Genomic DNA, 21,742 nt, shown 5'->3' on the forward strand with positions numbered 1-21,742 from the left:
TAGAATAAAATTCTTTCCACTCTCAGTGCTAATCTGGGCAGCTAGCTGTAGCTTCATATTTAGGAAAGTAAAGGCCATAACATCCTAAATTCTCAGCTATGTTTTAATCCTTACAGTATATTCAAAGTCATGGACCGCTTGAAGGCACATCAGTCATGTGTGGACCTGCATGTAGCCGACTGTATGTGGAAATACACATTACAAGAAAAATCACAACACCACACGTTACTTCATCAGTTGGTTGGTTTATTTATCATTAGCAATGACACCAAATGTACTCTACTGTTTTCACTTGCTATTAGAGGAGAGATGCATTTTGAATTGTAAACAGTGAAAATGATAATGCATTTCAGAAACTCCTTACAAGCAGTGTATGACCAGGGGGAAAGAGCAGATTGGACTGGCTCTTGCTCACCTATTGTTTGTCTTTTAACAATACATGTCATCTTATAGTTTTGAGTCTCTCATATTTACATAGATACAGCTGGGTCCCACATTCATCACCAGCAGAGACCGATTGGTTTTTTGTTTTTGTTTCTTTTTAATGTGTCATCACATAGTTTTCTTAAAGAATTATATTTACAACCATAATGCCCCCAGCTGCCTGCTGCCGAGGGGTTTAACACACAGTTAGAATCACTTGCTTAAAATTCGTTAAACTACTTATGTTTCTTGAAAGTTTGCGTTGTAAGTCAACCTTATAGCTCTACGTTTTTTTTTGTTTCTTAACAAATAAAGTTAATACAGAGCTCAAGCTGTTCGTCTTTCCCATAAAAATTCAACATTATCCAAATAAATGAACAAACAATAATACAATAAAATAAAAAAAAATATTGCACTTAAAGTTCAGGGCAGCACTGGACCTGTTTGGTGGTTAAGAGGAAAAGTGAGATAGCTTTTAGCTGAGTGCTTAAGAGGAGGTGAGGGTGTCTGTTGAAGCATCCAGCCATTTAATCTAAATAAATAGGCAAAATTTTGTACAATGTGAAGCAATTTCTATGAAGAGAGCAACTTCTGGTGTACTGCTCAGTAGAACTAGGGAGTGCAGATAGGAACCCTAACGCATATAAAAACAGTGAGTGTGTAGAAAATCAGAAACAGCTGAGAAGATGAACTCATAGCAATGTCCTGAGAATGCTTCCTCCGTTAATCCACAATGAGCTACAATGTTAAAGGAAATGTTGTTTGGCTGTGTGGAACATTTCATACATCTTCTTCTTGGGTTGTCGCTCCTTGTAAACAGTCTTTGGAGACAGAAAGCAAGTCGTCTTTTTTTTTCTTCCATTAGCTTCAAAAATGACTTTTGAATGTCTTTTGATGTGAGCTCTGTGAGATCTGTGCTCCGTCACAGTCCACCATGCGTTATTGTTGATTCTTTGCTCGTCGCTGTCTCCGTCTTTGTACTCGTCGAATGCTCATGGTATCTCTTTTCCAGTCTTGGGATGAGCTGAAAGCCGTTTCTAGAAGCTTTGTGAGGGTGGCGGTGCTAAACAGAGCAGTAGCGCTAGCTTTCATTCAGACATCTTGTTCCCCCTGCCCCCATCACATCATACAGAAAAAACTACAGGAAGAAAAATAGGACTTGGTGTCGTACCAACAGCTTTGAAGTGGTTTCATAGAGAATGAGGTGGAGGAAAGGAGGGGATTAGGAGGGAAACTTAAAGAGGGAAAAAGTGACGAAACAGTACCGGACTGTCTTCATGTCTGCAGGGATTTCTGAGCAACCCCTCCTTTTCTCCAGTACAACTGGACAAAACGTATAAACACGACCAAAACACTGATACCAAAAAAAAAAAAAAAAAAAAAAAGGAAACGAGACAGTGATCAGACAAGCGTCCAGCTCCTGCTCCAGCCCTCTCTTTTGGGCTGCCGTATTCATAGTAACATCCATTCATGAATCCACTCATTCATCCATCCACCTGGTAACTGTGTAAACGACATTCCTTTGCAGTGCCATAGCTTTTTTTTCCTCCGCGTCCTCTCACACTATCATATAAAAAGAAATCAAAGTGGACACGAGGACAAGATACAAAAAAGTAAATAAAAAAGAAAATAAAGGCAAACACAGAACCTCCAATCCCCCTAAAAACCAAAACAGTCTACTTTTTTTTTCAAGTCTGCCCTCTTTTTTTTTCTCCTCTCTTCATCATCTTCATTTCTTTTTCTGGTCTCTTATGATGAAGAGGAAGTCGGAGTGGAGCTCTGCTTTTTTTGGTTGATTAAGTCCGAGTACAGTTCTGAGCGCAGGAAGCGGGGGTATGAGTCCTTCTCCATCAGCCCGTATATCCGCCTCTGCGCAAGGTCAAAGCAGGAGCGTGTCACATTCTGCAGGTTGTCCTTCGTGTGATCTCTGGTGTAAGAGTCCAGATTTACCTGCAGGAGGAAACAAGACACATCAGGAAAATGCATCAATATATATTTTAAAAAAAAGTGCACGTCTTCTCGGTTTGTTTTGTGCCTTAATTGCCCGTTCACTCACCTCTTTACATGACTGGATGGCGATGTATTCTGCAAAGATTTTCTTGGCTTTCGACGCCATCTTGGACTGCGACTTGATCTTCTTGTATTCCTCGCAGGCTAGCCAGAATTCCAGATTCTCCTCGCTGAACTCCGTGCGCAGAAAAGCTCTGAATGCTGCCAGACCATCTGAGGGAGAGCGGAGAGACGGAGGAGGAGGAGAGTAAGTAAACAAGAGGAGAGTTGACTCGACTGTCATGGCAACCTCACAGCTAAAGTGCTCCTTGAAGTTTCAGCACCCAAAAATAGCTCAGGGATGGCCTTTTGAGTCATGTGGTGGGGGGGGAAAAACTGTGCAGCACATATTTGAGTGTGTAAAGTGACATCACCTTGCAGACACAATTATTTTGCAGAGTTTACACTCGTGCTGTGAATGAACAAAGAGGTGTCTGTGTTAGTGCGGGGAGGAAAAAGGGACTACTTCTGTCATTCCGAGCTTTTTTTAAGTTTCACTCCAGTTAATGATTTGAGGAAGAAGGCATCCAGGAGAAAGAATTGCAGGAAGCAGCGTCCACCCACTGCTCCGCTCTGCACCTTTCCGTTCCCATGAATCACTCAGCGCTCGGACACAGTGAGCCAGAGCACGCAGCCATCTCTTACCTCATACTGGTGAGTAGGAGTGAGGTAAGAGGAAATTAGGGAAAAGGGGGGGAAAAAGAGGCGAACAAAGCTGAATGAGGAACAGATGTAGCGCTGGATTTGTGGCAGTATTTTTCTTGAAGGAAGGTTTTGGGACTTTGGAGGAAGAATTATGGGTTAAACTAAAGCAGGAAGATGTTTGCAGGTTTGTCAGTTTCCCTCCTTTTTTATGTAAAGCATGGAGTTTGTTTCTGTTGGGATTAGGGGAATTTAGTGCAAGCTGCATGTTCACTGCGGCAATGTGTGTGTGTGTGTTTGTGTGTGTGTGTGTGTGTGTGTGTGTGTGTGTGTGTGTGTAATCCGTTCAGGAGTGCATGCTTGTTTCCTGTGCACGCCACCCTCCCCCAACAACTCATGCAAGCACTTGAATCTACTAAATTATGTTAAAAACATTTTTTTTAAATACATACGATATGAATGAATGCAAGAACAAACATGAGTGAGGGGAATACTGAGGAGTTCAAAAGTTAACTTACATTTGTGTGCCAGCAGCTTGTCAAGAGAGTCCCCCCATTTGAGCGCTTCCTCCGGGGTGGGCCTGCAGATAAAAGCAGAGCGGTTCTTTAACAAGCCCATCTCAGCCAGGTTTCTCATTGTGTGACCCATCCGCAGAACTTTGTCTAAGCAAAACGAATGAGTGGAAACGTGGACGTTTTCAAATCCTCTCGTCTGTGTCCTTCCACTCTGCTCTGTGCGTCTGTGCTGCCTCACTCACATTCAGATGTGCCTCATGAATGTTAACAACACTTGAGAGTCTGTCTGATTCAGCCCGGTGGGGGGAAGGTTTTTATATTCCCACTGAATGAGACTTGGAAGGCGGGAGAGGAGGGGCTAAAGGCAGCCAATGGGGAAGTGCTGACGGGTTTAGATCCCTCCTCCCCCCACCGGAGTCTGTCTGCCCCCTGCTGCCTCTCATCCTTTCTGTGCTCAGCTGTAAAGCTCACTGTAATCCACATCTGAATCCTTACTCGAACCTTGTTTGTGTTTTGATCAGTCCTGACAAAATGATTGTTGTTTTTTTTTTACCGTGGATTTGAATAGAATCGTCATTCTGACGTCTGCCTTTAAGCAGCTCTGATGTATTTTTTTTAATACGCTCATACAATTTGTTTCTCTTTTTAAAAACATGTACTGTATGTACAAATATCACATTTATGATAATTTTAAAAAATCATGACAACTGACCTTTATTTGTTGAGGTTTAAATGTCTTGTTCTTTCTGTTTTGATCTTATATTTTAATACATAGTAATTCAGCGAATGATATACACACAACAAGGTCATTTAGATTTATAAGGATTTTAAGTCAAACTATGTAAAACAAAAGTGCATGAAGATTGGTTACTAGTATAAAACATTGTGTAGCTTTCGTCTATTTCACGTGTAATGGAGCATAATAAGCCTTAAACGTCACATTATATCTGACAAAAATGACAAATGTTTTCTTTAAAATGACAAAAAGCAGCACTCAAACTATCCCACTCTCCCTCCGCCTGATGTGCCACTGCTACACACCCATTGTCTCGTTCATTTCATTAAATCCACACACACTGCCGTCCCTCCTATTGCCCACATGTCTGTCTTCCAAGGCCAGGTCACGACCGGTTATTGTGGTGAGACCCGGAAAAACAATCTGACACCCGCCCACATGCACACGCTGTCAGGATGAGGCCACTTACTTGACTGACTTCATAGATTTGTCTAACTTGCTGGCTGGGTTGCTTCCTGGGGATTCATTCCTCCTCCGCAGGAATGCCAGCCGATTCTTCATGTCTTTGGCCCTGAGTGCAAGAAAGATGGGAGGGAGAAAGATAGAGAGTTGGCAAAGGAGAGGAGATGGAGAGGGAGATGTGTAGATATAAGAGGAGAAGGAGGAAAAATGAAAAAAGGATGAATAAAGGAGATAGAAGAAGGAGACAAAAAGAAGAAAGAAGTGCATTGAGTCCAAGTCCAAAGTCCACAATTAAAACAATCCAATGAATAGGATCACCAGTTAAGTTCTTCAGCACTGTAAATCCAAATGTAACAAAGCCATAAATGCCAGGAATGAAGAAAATAAATAACTTGGATGTACATTTTCGTCTTAAATCTCGGTTAAGGGTCAGAAGTTTTCCAAAAAAGGCCGATTTCAAGCTTCCTCACTTCGCTGTCTCTCCTGTCAATCTAATTTCTCTTCGCTGTAGAGATGTGTCCCTGGCAGGTTCCTCGGCAGGGACTGAGTGAAAGTGGCAGAGAAGGATGAAAGAGACTCAATCCTCACTCCTCTGTTTCATCACACCATTCCTCAAAGTGTGCCCACGGGGGCTTCTGGGAGGAAGCTGACCCTGAGGGCCTAGGCAACGGCGCCCGGTGACCCCTCTGCTTCAGGATCTAAAATCCTCCTGACTGCCCACCTCACCTTTTTTCACCTTCGCCAAAAACACTGTGCTACCACCTTAAATCGCACACAAGATGATACACCAATCCCTCAGTCCCTGCATCCCCGTAATCCCATGGTGCGTGTCCTGGCTTTTCCCGACCTGGAGCACGTGCTGCCTCACTGGGACGTGACCTCACTCAACACCCATTTCCTGAGTCCCTGCTTTTTTTGATTTCCACTGTGGATTGGCTGGCCCGCTAATAATGCAGCGCTGAAGTGGCCCTAATCACTGCAAGCTGTCCCTCTGTCAACCCAAAGCCCCCCCCTGAGGAGAGGCAGCACACCCCAAATTAAGACACAGGGCTTCCAGTAATAGATATCCGTCAAATATGCACACACAGGAGGGGGTGGAAGACCTCACAGCTGCAGATTAGCATAAACACTGTGCACCAATATAACCAGATGGGGAGGAGAGAATTCAAGAATCACCCCCCCTTCATTTTGTGCCAACTCATGCCCACTTCAGTGCCACTTTCATGCCAGTCACAGGTGTCGGAAAACTCCCCCCAGTGTGTGCATGTGTGGATGAAGGGAAGTGTCGGAGAGAGATAATTTATGCACGCGTGAACGTACGCGGCTGAAGGAAGCGAACACAGAACACAGTCAGCTGTCTGAGGGGAGTTTTTCCAGCCTGAGAAGTAGAAAAATGCTGGCACATCAGACAAGGTGACTGCAGGAGCTGTTGGAAGTAGAAGTGGATGAATAGCTCCTTTAGATTCTTGTTAAGGGTGACTTTGTGGAAGGATTGAGTTGGGTGTGTTTTGGTTTTGGGGGGTTGGGCAGGGGAGGGTTACTGAGGTCGACTTGGGGGAAGCATAAGAGGTCTTTTTTTTTTTACCAAATGGATGATTTTTCTAAATGAAGGTCGTACTAATTCACTAACTGAGGGATGGTTTGAATAAAAGAGTAACTAAAATGATTTACAGAAGACGGAGAGAGAAGAAACCAAAGTAAAAACAACCTGATGTTTCTTTAAGCTCAGGATACAAACGTAACAAACGCTTAAAGGTACAGTGAGGAACTTTCAAGTTGTGTGGTTTTTAGCTCCTCCTGTGGACAAAGCGGGGAAGATTCATCTCTTTATTTATTTTTTTCCGGTCCACGTTTTAAGGGATGTGTTCTTGTCCTAAAGGTTGCATCATTTTTTTCTTTCTTTAAAGTCTAACAGGCAACTTAAGTAAATTGTTGACATGATCAATTTAAAAAAGAAATGCTGTTTCTGCAGCATGTTGTTAATCGCCCTGTATGACACCTACCCTGCAGCGATGGGGACCAAATAATCAATCATATTGCTGATGGTCTGGTTTACTTTTATATGTCACAGAGTGGCCTTATTATTACATTCAGTCTGTTTCATAACCAGTAAAAAATCCTCAGAGGAGCTTTAAGTATAAAATTAGACAACCACCCTGATGTCATCTATGGGAAGGACGATTTGATTAATTCACACAGTCCTTGTACGTCCCCAATGTTTCTTCACGAGGTGGAACTTCAAGGGAAAGACGTTAAAATGTTCGATGGGAGGAGAAAAACAACAGCAAGGTTGGAAAGCTCTGACAGGAGGCAGAATTTTCTGTTTAAAGGAAACAAGAAGACACTTTCCTACCTCTACTCCTAAAGGAATATACCTGAGCATCCTCACAGAGTCATTGCTGGAGTGAGACATGAGTCATCCATTGATTGAAATGAAGCGAGCGCCCTTCATGAAGCAGACGTCAACCACATGCAGAACTGCTGCAGAAAACCCATGCCTCTCTTTCATCTTTCACAGCCTGACAGAGAGTATCGCCCAAATAAAACGCCTCTTGCTGTTAAAAAAAAGTCACAACATCGGAGCAGGATTCATTAGGTTGTTCTATTTTTATCATGCACTCAAGGCAATTAGCTCCTGAGCTGTGCATGTGTTGGCGAACAAGAAACCAGTGCGTGTGAGGAGGATGCGAAACTTTGCTTTTAAAAGGGCTGGAAAATGTTTTGTTGGCTGACAAAATCAGGTTTATTATTTATGTCTGGTTTTATACACGCAGTGCCTGCATGGGAATGATGTAACAATGATGTCACTTTGAGAGGAAATGTATGTTTCTATCCTGCCACCATGTGGGCGTCATTGGATATTGCAAACGCAAACAAGTTGACACTTTTTCAGCCCTCCAGCAGCAGAGATTGCTTACGAGGCACTCTCTTACTCCAACATCTTGAGTTTACAACACACTCAGATTTATTTCCCCAATTGTAGTCAGGAAATAAATCACAGCACAGACGCCATTTATATAAACACATTGTCAATATTATATAGCTGTCTCGTTTAAAAAGAAATAAACCACAGCACACAGATACAGACTCAAAGGAAACTCTCTTTGTGGTTTAAACAGAGTCCTTTAAAGGGTTACATTCATTTCTCTTCCCCAGACATACAGATTAACATTGTTGCACCAGAGATTAGCAATATTAGCTAATTTACTGTAACTAATGCACAACAAGCAGGGGAAACACTGTTAACACAGAGTAAAAGTTAAAAGGCTGTTTACACATAAGGCCATATACAATCAAACACAATCTACCTTCAGTTTTCCTCAAAATCACAGACGCACAGTAGTCTTCTATTTTTTGCCACATTGCAAAACTCAAATGTAATTTGTGTATTTGTCTGATTTCCAGTCAAAATGATCTTGTCACATTCACCTGATAAGTCCACATAAACTTCCTATTTCAACATATAAAGAGCAGGAAATAAGACCTGAATTGTCAGAGAATTTAAATAAATGTCTGCGGAAAGCTAAATGTACTGAAGTGTACTGAAATTAGATGTACTCAGTTATTTAGAAAGTACGACCCACTTCATAGCATTTACTAATCATTGGCCAGAAATAAGACTTGGCTCTATTTTTTTTTTTTTTCAGCGCAGTTAAGAAAAAATGGTACTGTGACTTTAATTCTATTTTTTTAACTCAGTGTTTCTTGCAACTCTGCTCTGTATGTGCTAATGCTGCTGATTCCTGCAGTCTCCAAGCTGAAAGCAGTCTCACTGTATGTAAAGCAGAACATTCCCTCAATAAAGTTACAAGTCAAGTTTACAGTGTGGCTCCAGCTGAGCATGCTAATAGCTTTACAGCACTAAAAGCATTAGCAGTGTACTGGATCACACTCCAACAGATTCATTACACGCCATGGCCTCCCACTTAACCTATGTCTGCAAAAAGATTGACACACAGTCTGCAGAGGATTATCAAATTGGGATGATCCTCGGTCTAACGTGCTGTCACAACAAAACGAAAGCTTTCCTGCTCATGTTTGCAACTCAGACAAATGTGTACACACAACTGATTGTCTGCCTGTGACGGATTTATGATCTCCAGTGAAGGAGCAAGAGGTCTTTGGTTTTCAATTATCTGCAGGTTTCCATCCTCTTTATTCCCTCTTTGCTTGGCTCACATTAGACGCGCTAATAGCACCCCGTTGGCTATTCCTGGTGTTCTAAAAAGTAGGCCGCACTCCCAGGGAAAGGCTCTGGGAGCACATGTGGTGAGAGCTGCAGACAGACATACTGCAGAGCACAAAGCACCGAGACAAATACACTGCTCTGCTTTAAACCCACTTTTTTTTTTTTTTTAACATGCTTTGTTTCCCACAATGATGGGAGTAAATCTTCTTTGTAAAGCCTGGTGAGTTATGTCGGGGGTACAGCATGTTTGAGTGTGAACAGAGGGGGAGTTGAAATGCTGCAGCTGAAATGTGAGCAACGTGCAAGCGTGTTTTCATTCCCCCTGCAACTTTCTATTTACAGAAGGCTGTGTGCCTGTGGAGGGAATATAGTACAGGACACACATACAACCCCGTGCAGGCTTGTGAGAGTGTTTGTGCATCTGTTTCTGTGAGTATAACAGGTCAAGGGTTGTGTCAGTGAGTCTGTAATGTTTATAATGTCTTTGCAGATTTGTACATCGAATTGAATGTTCATTTTAATATTGTCTTCTGTCCGCTTTGACTAGTGTGATCGTTAATGTCAAATGCATACACTGTATTTTTACTTTTTCTATATATACAGTACATGAACTGTTTTTATAGGGTCAGACAGAATAAAACCTTAAAGCTACTTTTGAACCTAAATGATAAAGAGTTTGCTTCGAGTATTTCATATATTGTTCTACAAACAGTTCAGAGTTGTGATTTTCCAAAATCATACAGAAAATTAATACAAATGACAAAGGAAGATCTGTAGAGACACAATCATACTTTCTTCCTAAAAGAACAATGAAAAAAGGGAATTATCCTCAAAAATACGACACCCTCTCATTCACAGTCTCACTCAACTCACCTTCCTCGCCACCAAGACCACATGAACGATCCTATTCCTGAAATCCAGGCTGTGTATAATAAGAAAAAGGGGCAGCCTCAAGTTAGAAGTTAAGAAGCTGCTTCTTCCAAAATAGTTAGCCTCACGGGGGATTATTTCTCCCTCACTGTGACTGTCAAATGAGATCCACGTAGAGGTCACATAGCTTCCTACCAGCTCGAGAGGAACCATTCCAGTGGGATAGAAAAAACAGCCCCCACCCTCTCCTTCCTTCCTTCCTCCCTTCCTTCCTTCTTTCTTTCCTTTCCACCCTCCCCTCTGATGCTTCTTCTTCCTGATAAACGTACACTCACACACAAACACCACTCCAACTGCCTTATTCTTACCTTTCCAGGTACTTCTCAGAGAAATCGACCATAGTGTGAAACATGGGTGCCAGCCCGTACGGAGGTTCACTTGGCATGTGTGAGAGTCAGACTGCATGAAAGCGTGTGTCAGGCGTACTGGTGCTCGGGGTCCAGTGGTTTTGTTTGACAATCACATTCCTCTAACCCCTGTGAGGCACTAGAGGAGCTTTTTATAGTCAAGGGGGTTTGGAGAAGGCGGACCCTAGGGCCAACCAATCACAACGCAGAGTTTAGACAGGAGAGATTCCTTCCACATGGGCCTGGTCAGGATGTTGGTTTTAATGGGTTTGTAAATTAGAACAAGAAATGATTTGACTTTTTTAAATGATGTTTTGATCTTTTGTTAGAGTCCACAGAGGGACTTCATACTCATAATTCAAAATATCTTAGGTAATTCATTGTTTCCCTATATAGCTGCTAGGTAGCGTTAGCTTCTATTGAATCTGAAAGCTGTGGCTTCATTAAATCATCTTTTTAAACGCAGTAATTCATTCTATTAGGAGTAACATCAGCTAGAATTGTTGATGCTTGGATAATGGTTGTATGTTACAGCGTCAGGGTGTAGCTACTGAGCTTATGCACCAAGCTGCTAATTGCTGCTATACTTATACTGTAACTGACTTTATCTACATACAAATTAAATGGCAATTCTGGCTATGACTGATATGAAGAGTTATCCTAATGCTTCAGGAATTGTTATTTAGAAATGTGAGCACTTTATTGATCTTCAAAATGAATGTCGCGGAAGCGTAATGGGGGGACGGGACGGGACGACGACATTGTGTGTGTGTGCATGTCTGACTGTATGTGTATGTGAAGCTCCAGCCAGGTGGTTAACTTTGTCAAAGCGTTGTTTCGGAAATTCAACAATGAAAAGGACTTACGTTTTCTCAAAAAATGTAAGGAGTAATGCTTTTTTTTTTGGCTTTGCAGTGGGAGCCATTGTGAGGACTGAACCTTAAATGTGTCATATGAGGCAGCACTGTAGAAAACTGGGAGAACAATGCTGCCTCACACTGAGTGAAAGTGAAACATATAGCCTTTTTAAATGTTAATGACGTATGGGTGCTTTTTTGCATATGCAACAGGCAAGTGAGATCCAAAGACAAGTGATCTCTGGAGACACAATTAACACAAAGTTAGAAAAAGTAAATGTATTGTGTTTGACTGACTAAAACTGGGCTTTGTCAGAATTTCTGAAAGTTAGAGTGTAGTCTGAGATAGATTTGATACCCAAACTGGCCCATGCTGTTTGCTCAAGCCAGGCTTTGATCGGAAGTTGTATGACACAAATAGATAGAATCAAGTGGGGAAACGGCTTATGCTGGTTCAAGTGAAGGAGTTTAACACATTCCCCCCAGCACCACTTCAGTCTGGGACAGTAGTAGAAGTAGTTAAATGGCCTAATCAAGCCACTTGTGATCAGATGACTGAAACCACACATTGATACCAGGTGCAAACAGGGTCGAAGTCAGGCAAGTGGACTTTTGCTCTCTAAGAAAATGTGACACTCATCTACTTCATGACTGGTTGAGACTCAGAGCTTAAATAACGACCAATGGGTGTTAACAATGTGAGGACCTGTATTTCCCTTTAGACTTCTAGATGTCTATAAATACATACAACCAATGTCCTTCATAGACATAACAGCTCACATAATCTGGCTGATATAACAACATGGTCTAGCTCATCAACACTCACCATGGCCAACTTTACCAGCACAATAGAAGAGTCTTAGCAAACCCCTAAAAGATGATTTATTCCCCTTAGAACTGCTTATGCGAATGGCAGAAACCTTGTATTATGAAGTGTGACAGACTTATTAGGAACAAACAAGCAAACAAGCACAGACTTCTGCTTATTGTTCTGCTGTTTTCCACTCTCTTCGTCTATATTACGTTGTTATGACCTAGAGCAGGATACCAGCTCTAATAACGGATGTTTTAATACTGCAGCCATTCTTGATTTTATGCCTTTGTACATGTTTTTATGGTACTATTTTATACCCAAGGAAATGAAAAACTCTGCCCCTGGGTATGCATCATTTTTATAAACTGAGATCAATCTGTCAAGGAGCTCACATTACTGCACATATTACTCTGGAGCTCCACTTGCTGTGTTCTTGGTTTATGGCTTTATTGCTACTTCTTTAGAAAACAGCGTTAAGGAGAAAAAAAAGAAGCCACTAGTTGGGGAAGTAGAACACCTGGGCTGAGTAAAAACAAAAGAAGAGGTCATAATGGAGGAGGGGAGAGGAAGAGGTCATGTAGACAATTTCAGGAAAACAGCTGTGCTGGGTCTGGAGAACGAGACAGAGTGAGTAAAAGGCTGAAGTGTAGGAAGTATGAACATTTTAAAACATTTAAATGTTTTAGGGTAAAGGTAAGCTTGGAGAAGAAGAAGTCTTTGTGGTTGATGATGCTCAAGTAACAATGTGTATTGTAGCTGTACAGAGTATACTTAAAGATGATAATTAGCAAACAATTTCGGCTTGAATACAAAACTTCAATATGTTTGATTTGGTTTAGTCTGGTTTGGTTTGGTATAATGACCACGCCGATGCCATCTACAGAAGGAGACAAAAACATTCCCATGTTACAATTTTGACCTTGTAATGGAGTCTACAGCAACATGTAATGGGTATGTTCAGTGATTCGGAGCTGATCTGATAGAGGTTTAAAACACACTTTAAACAGTGAAAACAACAGGAGGGACAGTGAGAAGACAGGAAATCAACTCGACTGATATTACTGGATACCATTCACCGAAGATCACAAGACTTGACGTCCCTCTGTCTTCTTGAAGCTATGAATTGCCACATCTCATAATTTGGCCAAGATATAAGATACTGCTGGCCTTTGTTCTGCATCTACTTGTCTCCCCTCTATATAATGTATCACTCCTCAACATCTTGAGAATATAATTTAATTTCCTTCACGCGTTGGTTTCAAAGAAAGCCTGTGATTTCTATCTGAAGCAACGACATATTGCATTCATATTCCTCTGAGTAACATGGCAATATATTGTATTGAGGGCATGTTTATTGGTGTGGCTTATTATGATTGAAGAGATTATTGTCCCTGTTATTGGTTTACAGTGTGGCCTAATGAAAAATGGTTGAAAATGGGTCAAATACTGGACAATGAAAAGCCTTTAATGGATGATAACGGGTTCATGACGCGACTTTGATAGAAATGAGGGCTGTGCATACTGGAGACAGAGGACATGAATGTGTAAATGGAGTTTCCATCTTGCTCCATGTTCTTTTCTTGTCTAATGATGAATTGACTAATGATGGCAAACACAGGGTTGCACTCAATGGAAGGAGCTCACTTTGTCCCTGGTCATGATTGAAAACAGAACGCATTTTTCCATGCAGCCTTCATCACTGAAAACAGATTTCTCTTTACTGGTAAAATTACAAAAAATTACTTTATCAACAAATAACAGAGCAAAATAAAATAAATGGATGCATGTCATCTGCAGTGATTCTTTGTCACTGTGTTTAATATTACCATCATTAAAGCTGTGTTTCAGCACAAGGTGTTCCTCATCCAAAACCCGTCATTAAATAATCACTGATATGTGAAGACGGCTTTCTCTGACAGTTTCTGCAAACTGTCAAATAAAACCATCCATTTTGAAAAGAGTACGTCTTAAAACGATCAGAGAAGGATTTAATTAAGTGTTCACTTTGTAGGAAATGAAGCTGGTTTAACGCTTTCCACAATAACTGCCAAAAAGGGAACGCATTCAAGATTCTAGAAAAAAAGGGGCTGAGGAATCCTGATCACTTAATCTGCTGGTTAACCAAACAAAATTAAACCGCAGCTTGTGGCAGAAGAATGGGCAGCTTACAGGCCCGAGGACCGCTACAGTGAGGGGTTTTTATTGTCCTCAAGGCGTGACATGTGCTTTCATCTTGAAGAAGGCAGTGTGAATACAGCTCATTCAACAGCTGATGAATCACTGAGGCGTCGACTGACACATCTGACATGCACACTCACAAACACACACACAGCTCCCTTCTCACACTGTTAAGAATGCGTGAACACATATGGTACTACACTCCTCAGCAGCTCATCATTTGCCACTTAATTAAGTAAATGATGATCACTGTTAAACTATTCGTTTTCTTACTATTACTATCACCTTAAGTGTGCATGCCTTTAAATGAATAGAAATTCCCAACCACCAAAATATTTCCAAATATATTTTATCTACTGTGGACATGTCCTGACATTTTCCAAGTCCGCTAATTCAATCACATCAACACAACTTGTCAAATCTCTCGTCTCAATTAACCCCCCGATGTGCTGAAACACACCGTCATCATTCACCGTTGGTTTGGCCCAAAGCAGTGGCTGTTAAAGCAAGGTGTATTCATTGAAATAGTTACAGAACAAGCATGTTGACTCATTCTCATGAGAATGACCCAGTGTTAAAAAACAGAAATGGCCAATTCCTTTGTGATTGTTAGGACTATAAGAGAATTGTCCATTGTGCTGCATTTTTCCACATCTGATCACCAATGGTTTGTACTTAAACAGAACAGATTGACTAATTTTTGTAATTTTTAGTTAAGGTTGAGTTTTACCAGTTAATAGTGTTAAAATCCACGTCAGGGAGGGAACATTTGAGCAGTCCATGTTTGCAGCTTCTAAATGAGCAGATGGTAAAACTGAACTTGGCACAAAGAGAAAGCAAAACAAAAAGCTGACATACTGTTATATATATGAGATTGTACTTACAGGTTCTTGGATTTCTTCTTCTTTGTCCCGTCAGAGCCCACGTCACAGCTACAGGGGGATCCGGAGCTCAGCTGGGGGGAGATGAAGGAGAAGACACACTGCATCATCCAGCCTCCAAACAGAAAGGGGGCCTTGTGGCTTAATGCAGATACTGTCTATAGCTTTAACTCTTCCCAACAGGCAAGGAAGCTTGCTAGAGAGCTGGTAAAGCTAGTAAATCCTCAGTGAGTCCAGTTAGGATAGACTAAAAACAGGTCCAGTCGGTAACACACACAGCCAGTTACCAAAAAGGTTAATCCACAGCAGCAGTCAGCGGAGTAAATCCCACAAGGCAAAGCTCCCAGAGGTTTGTGTCAGTGAAAAAAAAAAAAAAAACGGAGTGTATGTATGCAGCAGATGGTGTTTGTAAACACTTTCTGTCCTGCTTTAGCAAAGTCAGGAGATTCTGTGAGTGTGTGAAAGGCCGTGGCAGTTGTTTTCTGTCGGCCTCCAACTGTGCACCAGGTTTCAAGTGTGGAGCCAAGACCCCCGGTTTCACATTACACTTTCTACCAACTCTCCAATTTGATTGGTTGGCAGAAAAAAGGGAAGTTGCCTCAGGGTGGGGAAGAGGTCAATCTGCACTAATCTAATGGCCTGGAGCTGCCCCATTGTGTGTGTGTGTGTGTGTGAGGATCTAAATAATGAGCCATTGTATTACAGGAACAGGACTTGAATCAGAGCTGGACCCTGGTAACAGCTGCAACACATGGTGAGCGTGTTTTCTTTCAACCTTCACAAGGAAGACATTTTGGGAAAATTAAGGGCATCTTCTGGCTGACCTTCTCTATCTCAAGGTTCTGTTTGGATTCAAAGGACAGTCTGTCCCTACCACTCGTCTCCTGTAGTTTTTAAAAATGGCTCTGAACTGTCCTCGTTGAGGGTGGTCTTCGACTTGAAATCACGATCAGTTATAATGGATCTGTACGATTCTTGTTAAAGCTATCTTTAGAAACTTTTCAAACCACAAACGTCTTTAACGTCTTAACTAACAGAAATACATTTTAAGCTTTGAATCAATAATAACTGTCCAGCTTCAAACTCAACAATGCTGTGAATCATTCAATGTAATATTGTAACAGAGGAAGTCATCGTGTTTTGTTTGACATTGTATTCTATTGCAGATTGGATTCTATTGATTTGTACCTATACTCTATACTATCAAACTGAACTATTTTTTTTTAACATATTGTGCTGTATCCTATCAACAAGGAGTCTACACATAATAAGTAGTAATAGTTCATGCTAACGTTTAAAGAGACAGTTTGACATTCTGGGAAACGTGACATTTGCTGTCCTATTAGAAACTGGATGAGAAGATTGTTTACAGTAGTTTCCCCTTGTTTTCAGTCTTCCTGCTATGCTAGGTTTAATGTCTCTGATTCTAGCTACAGAAAGGCAGATGTGAGAGATGGTTTCCTCACAATAGAGCAAACTACTAATTCCCCCAAATATGAAGCTCTGTTTAACATAAAATGACCATGAAATGGTGAAATCCATATTTAGTGGCAGAAATAAAAACAGACCCAGGATATTTTAATAATACAAGCATGTGTGTGCCTTTCAGCCTCCATCTATTTATTTTGAGAAAATGTGCATCTAAATGAACTCAGGGTTTGTATGAAAAATTGTAGAAACAATAATGCTGGGCCCCATGAGAAAACGTTCCCTATATTTTTTCCATCAACCTTGTTGCCCCTGGCAGCATATTGCAGCTGTCAGAAGTCATATCCGTGTTTGCTTTTGCATTCTAGTTTTAACCTTGTCGGTTCATCACCCACATGACGCCATTTATTTGACTTGGCAAATACAAAGACCTCAAAAATACAGGAGGAGACACATGTTTAAGGCCCTGACACACCAAGCAGACAGCAAAAACTAGAGAAACGGCCGCTCACCGATGGTCCAACTATAGGATGGAAGACCGACAATCACCTTGGTGTGTCAGGGCCTTTAGATGTATGACGCAGTCCTTTTAAGTGGTTCACTTTGGTTATGTATGGCACTGTCAAAAGTTGGGAATGGTCCCAAACTAACTAATCCATATATCCTACTTTTTTTGCTACCCTTCAGGGGCAATAATTCAAAACCAATACTTCTGTGGTCACTGCTTCATTTTTTGCCCATTTTTTAAAATGTTTTAGTGAAACTGAAGAGAGGCAGGAAATGTTGGGAGAGAGAGTGGGGGGTGACTTGCTCCATATGGTCGGGTGGGAGTCAAACCAAGGATCAATATGTGCACTGAGGGCTGAAGCCTCTGTTCTAAAGACGGTCCATAAACATGGATGTAGTCTCAGTCACGTTGCCAATTGGTTTTTGAGGCGGAATTGGAAATGCCGTCTGAAACCTGTCAGTAACATCACCCATGCAATTTGGGATGAATGTTCTTTAGACTTAATATTATTCAAACAGATATGTTGTAAAAAAAAAATGTAGACCTCCCTTGAACCATGTGTGCCATAAAGACATGAGCTCTTCATATTTTTAAGCAGGCTGTAAACATGTCTTATTTCTGCTCTACCAACTAAATAACCCCCATGCCCCAACTAAATCCTAATAGAAGGTCTAACTTCTTACGCTATGGTTGTATCCCCAGTATCACAGAGATTGCTTGTTTCGAACTTGTACTTGAAAAAAACAAGGTGAGTAGTCCTTGTTCTTTTCTCAATTCTGAAAGGAGCACAAAAACTGCTCATTTCACGATTGTAAATAGGAGTTTGATTATTACTGATGTGGGTCAGTACGGTGTGAAAGCACTCCTTGACCTGAGGATGAAAGATGTACTAGTTCTTTGATCAGAAGAACACATTGTGAATATATTCATCTGCTCACAGTCCTGGATATCATTTGATCACCTCTCTGTCTTCTTCCAGTTCATTATTTATCCCCCCAACTGAGATTAAGATCATAGGAAGCGTACAGTGATGCACCCAGAGCTTTGTGGCTATATGCACAGTTGACTGTGAAAGGTGACTGTCTGTTTTGTAGCTGCCTAACAATAAGGACAAGTTAAATTATTTTGAGAGCTGCTGTTTGAAGGGAACAAAGGCCTGTTGTGCTTTAAGGTCTATTTGTGTGACTTAAAAAAAGAGTTGGTGTATATTTTTTATCTTATTATGTCTAATCTAAAACCAAGACGATACACTCTAACGCCATATCGGAAATGCTGTCTCAAAGCCGTCAGAAATAATGAAATATCCAGGTCACTGTAATGGGAAAGAAAATGTATTTGGCCGATGTGTTAAAATAATTCTGTTGTGAACTGTTTGACATTTTAAAATAAAGTGTTTAGGTAAATTAGTTGTAATGTGATGTGGATGTGTTTCTCTGAATGGACATCTGACCTTCTTCTGTCTCGGTTGATTGTATTTAAATGGTTTATCTTCTCCATTAGAGCTTGTCAATATTTTTGTTTCCCCCCCTGACATGTATAAAGGGGCTCTGCATTCTGTCTGTCATATGTGTCTCAGCAGACTGAATCACAAGGATCCACTCTGTAGGTTCAGTCCTTCTTGCAAGAATAAAACCTCACAAAGACGGTTGGTTCTCGGTCTTGATTTGTATTTCTCACAAAAATGTTTTCCATTACATCACCCTTCGAAGAAGCTGCAAACACGGGTTTTTAAATAATTTCGGGCCACATATGACATCAATATCGACTTATTGATTTCAGAGGTAACAGCCATAAAAGAAGGTTCCAGTGCCAATAGAGCCATTAGCTACACTTCCCCCTGAAACCACTCAAAAAACATCTGAAGAACACCTAAACTTTGCCCTCTGCAGAGACATTCCTTAATGTTTCACCCCCCCCCCCCAGGATTATTCAGAGGTATCAGTAGAGCAAATTGTGCTGCGTGGTCAGTGGAGATCAGAGGGGGGATTTTCTGTCCGCTGGGTCAGCCTTTGCTCTGGCTCACTGCCTGCATGCACGGACTGAATGCTCATTCACACTACACTGCGATGTTCCAGCTGGATGAGGGCCACATGGACACACAGTAAAATATGTGTAACTTGAGGTACAACTAGCATACGCAGCTTGCAAATTAGATCAGTTAAAATCATAAGAACTTTTGACAAGTTGCATGAAATGGATCTGGTTGAATTTGTAATTAATTTGTGTGTTTTATATTTGAGTTAGCGTTGTGTAACTTCACCATAACTATGTACAAGTAATGCTAAGTTTAAAATACAGCCTCGCTGGTCTATTCTCAGGTTTCCACTCTCAGGCTTCTACTTATATTGAAAGACAGACCTCTACCCGGCCCCCACACACAAGAGGTGTGTATTACAACACATAGACACAGAACACACAGACACACTGCCAGACTAACTGGCAAAGGCCGGTCGAGCGTATAAAGTCTGACTCTCATCTAAAAATAACCCTGGTGTGTGTTCAGAAGTGTGTGAGTGTGTGTGTGTGTGTGTGTATACTGCACAGTGAATACAGTAAGAAAACACAGATTCTGCCAAAGACCACACAACAATACAACCCCCTGAGGCATGTGATGCAGATGTTGACATACTCCACTAATGTTGTTGGATGGCTGTGCAGATACACAGATAAAGGTTTAAATTTTCTGCATGTGTGTTTTTGTAACCTCTTCTTCACTCTATAGTGTTTCTAAATGTGCACGTGTGGAGGAAATCACGTTTCTGGCTAAAGTAAGACTAGGAAAACATTTATAGGCACACATGCACATGACCTGGGAACATGTCTGTTTAGCCAAAGGGAAGAAAGTATGCTGTGTGTGTTTGTGTGCTGGTATACATGTGTGTGTGTGGGAAAGAAGTTTGAGACACAAATGGTCTGCTGTTCTCTAATAACAAGTCTTTGACTCAACAAACATCTTGACATACTTCACTTCTGCTCTGCGCTAACAAACATATTCGAGGAACAATATTCTGCACACAGCTCAGAAACATTCTTGACCCAGTCAACCCAAACTTCAAACCTCCTAACAGCCAAAAACCCAAAGAGGTGAAGTAATGGATCTCGCTTCTTTGTGTATTTAAACGTCTTCTCACCACTGCTCGTCTTCGTCGGACCTCCCTGACGCTGTTTGCTTCCTTTTCGTTTCATTGTTTCTTCTTTTTTATCTCAAAATAAATGGACATGTTGGCGCCTGAACACTGTTATAGGGACTCAGACAATCTCCCACTCCTTTAGTGCAGCCTTGGATCACTGCTGTGTGTTAGAGGATAGTTTCCTGACATTGTGTGTCTCCACTTTGTGTGTTGTGTGTAAGTATGAGTCATAACAATTACAGGCTGACGCAGTAAGCATCATTACACCTGGCATCATGACCTTGCTCCTCACCTTCATTTGCATCAGCTGTGAGGCTGAGAAACACGTTTGAACACCAACTGCTTTACAGCTATTGAAACACAAGTGTTTATTAGGCCCTAAAGGTCCTGACACACCAAGGAGATCGTCGGCCATCGGTCCTCGTGGGACCTTTGGTGAGTGATCGTCGCCCTAGTTTTTGTGGTGTGTCCTGCTCTGTCGCTACACGTCGGCCGCAGCCTGCCGTGGGCCATCGAGGTTGTGGGGTAGGAATCTCTCTGATTTGCTGTTCAGCTAAGCGAGTGCACAAGAAGAAAAACAGAAATGCGACATGACTGAAAAAACTTTGCTTAGTTTCACCCAAGGATTGAACCCCATTCTCTCTAGGATAAAAATAAGTCTGTTTCACCCATCGATCCTCACTGATCAATGTCTAAACTGATTCCCCCCCTTATAGTCTACAATATCTGACCTGAGCTGCTCGCCATAACAATAAGCTACAAGTTAGCATTCAGATATTTAGTAAGAGGGGGGGACTAAAAGTGGAGGTATTGGCCCACTATCCAATCTAAACGAATTTCTCATTGAAGTATTTAAATGTACTGTTCATGACACTATTTTAAAGGTAATATTTGTGAGGCAAAACACTTGTTGGTGAAGGCTTTTCTCTTTGTATACTTTCACTTTCAACTATCAAGCCAGGGAAAAGCACCTACTAAAGACTTAACCAAAGTCACATGTCATTATCAGGATGTGGAACTATAATAAGCACAAATAGAGGGGGAAACTATTCACTTAATTGTCTCCATGTGACTTACCAAACCAGACTGTACCGCTTTAATTCAATGGAAACATCTGCAATGTGGTAAACAGAAAACATGGGGGCTATTGAATGTGGCTGTCAATGAAACATTTAATAAGTTATTAAGTTGTAATGCTCGTCTATATCTGCATCTATGAAATGTTTTTTTTTTTTTTTTAAATGATAAATATTAGCTTCACTTTTTGTTTTATTCCTAATCTAAATGATTTGCCTTCTGTTGAACATAAACCTCCTCTGTGTTTAATCATGTGACAATGAATGGAAACAGGATGGACCATTTAACGCTTGCTGTTTTCTGTTAGAGTGTCAGGAACAAATTAACAACCTTATTACACTGCAGCATCCAATGAAGCACATTGTTTTCAAGAACAAGTAGAAGATTGAAGCGAATCTGTCAGACGCCCTGTGTTTACTACACCGCGTAGTGGATCAACTCAGTCTGAGTGGGACAAAAATACGATTTTGGTTTTCTATTATTTGGACTTTGATAACGGCTCTGATCTTAGAACTGCAACAATGTCTTCTTTAATTCCCACTTTCACACGTTTCATGGAATAAATATCAAGGATA

The 21,742-nt window shown here is 41.1% G+C and overlaps 1 protein-coding gene across 9 annotated transcripts in view; it reads right to left on the minus strand.

Moving 5' to 3' along the window:
* Positions 1-225: 225 nt before the first annotated feature.
* Positions 226-21,742, minus strand: part of rgs3a (regulator of G protein signaling 3a) — a 148,266-nt gene continuing 126,749 nt past the window's right edge. For 6 of the 9 annotated variants that reach the window (XM_079363578.1, XM_079363580.1, XM_079363579.1 and 3 more), the window contains 5 exons: positions 15,027-15,097; positions 4,835-4,936; positions 3,633-3,694; positions 2,480-2,646; positions 226-2,373 (listed from right to left, as the gene is read on the minus strand). In XM_079363578.1, the coding sequence (XP_079219704.1) occupies positions 2,173-2,373; positions 2,480-2,646; positions 3,633-3,694; positions 4,835-4,936; positions 15,027-15,097 (603 nt within the window). In that variant the 3' untranslated portion in view covers positions 226-2,172. Of the gene's footprint in view, positions 2,374-2,479; positions 2,647-3,632; positions 3,695-4,834; positions 4,937-5,229; positions 5,852-9,889; positions 10,129-10,254; positions 10,427-15,026; positions 15,098-21,742 lie in introns of those variants that run through there. The other 3 variants (XM_079363584.1, XM_079363585.1, XM_079363586.1) reach the window with 3 other exon arrangements.

Source organism: Symphodus melops (assembly GCF_947650265.1).
Source record: "Symphodus melops genome assembly, chromosome: 16".
Lineage (NCBI taxonomy): Eukaryota > Metazoa > Chordata > Actinopteri > Labriformes > Labridae > Symphodus > Symphodus melops.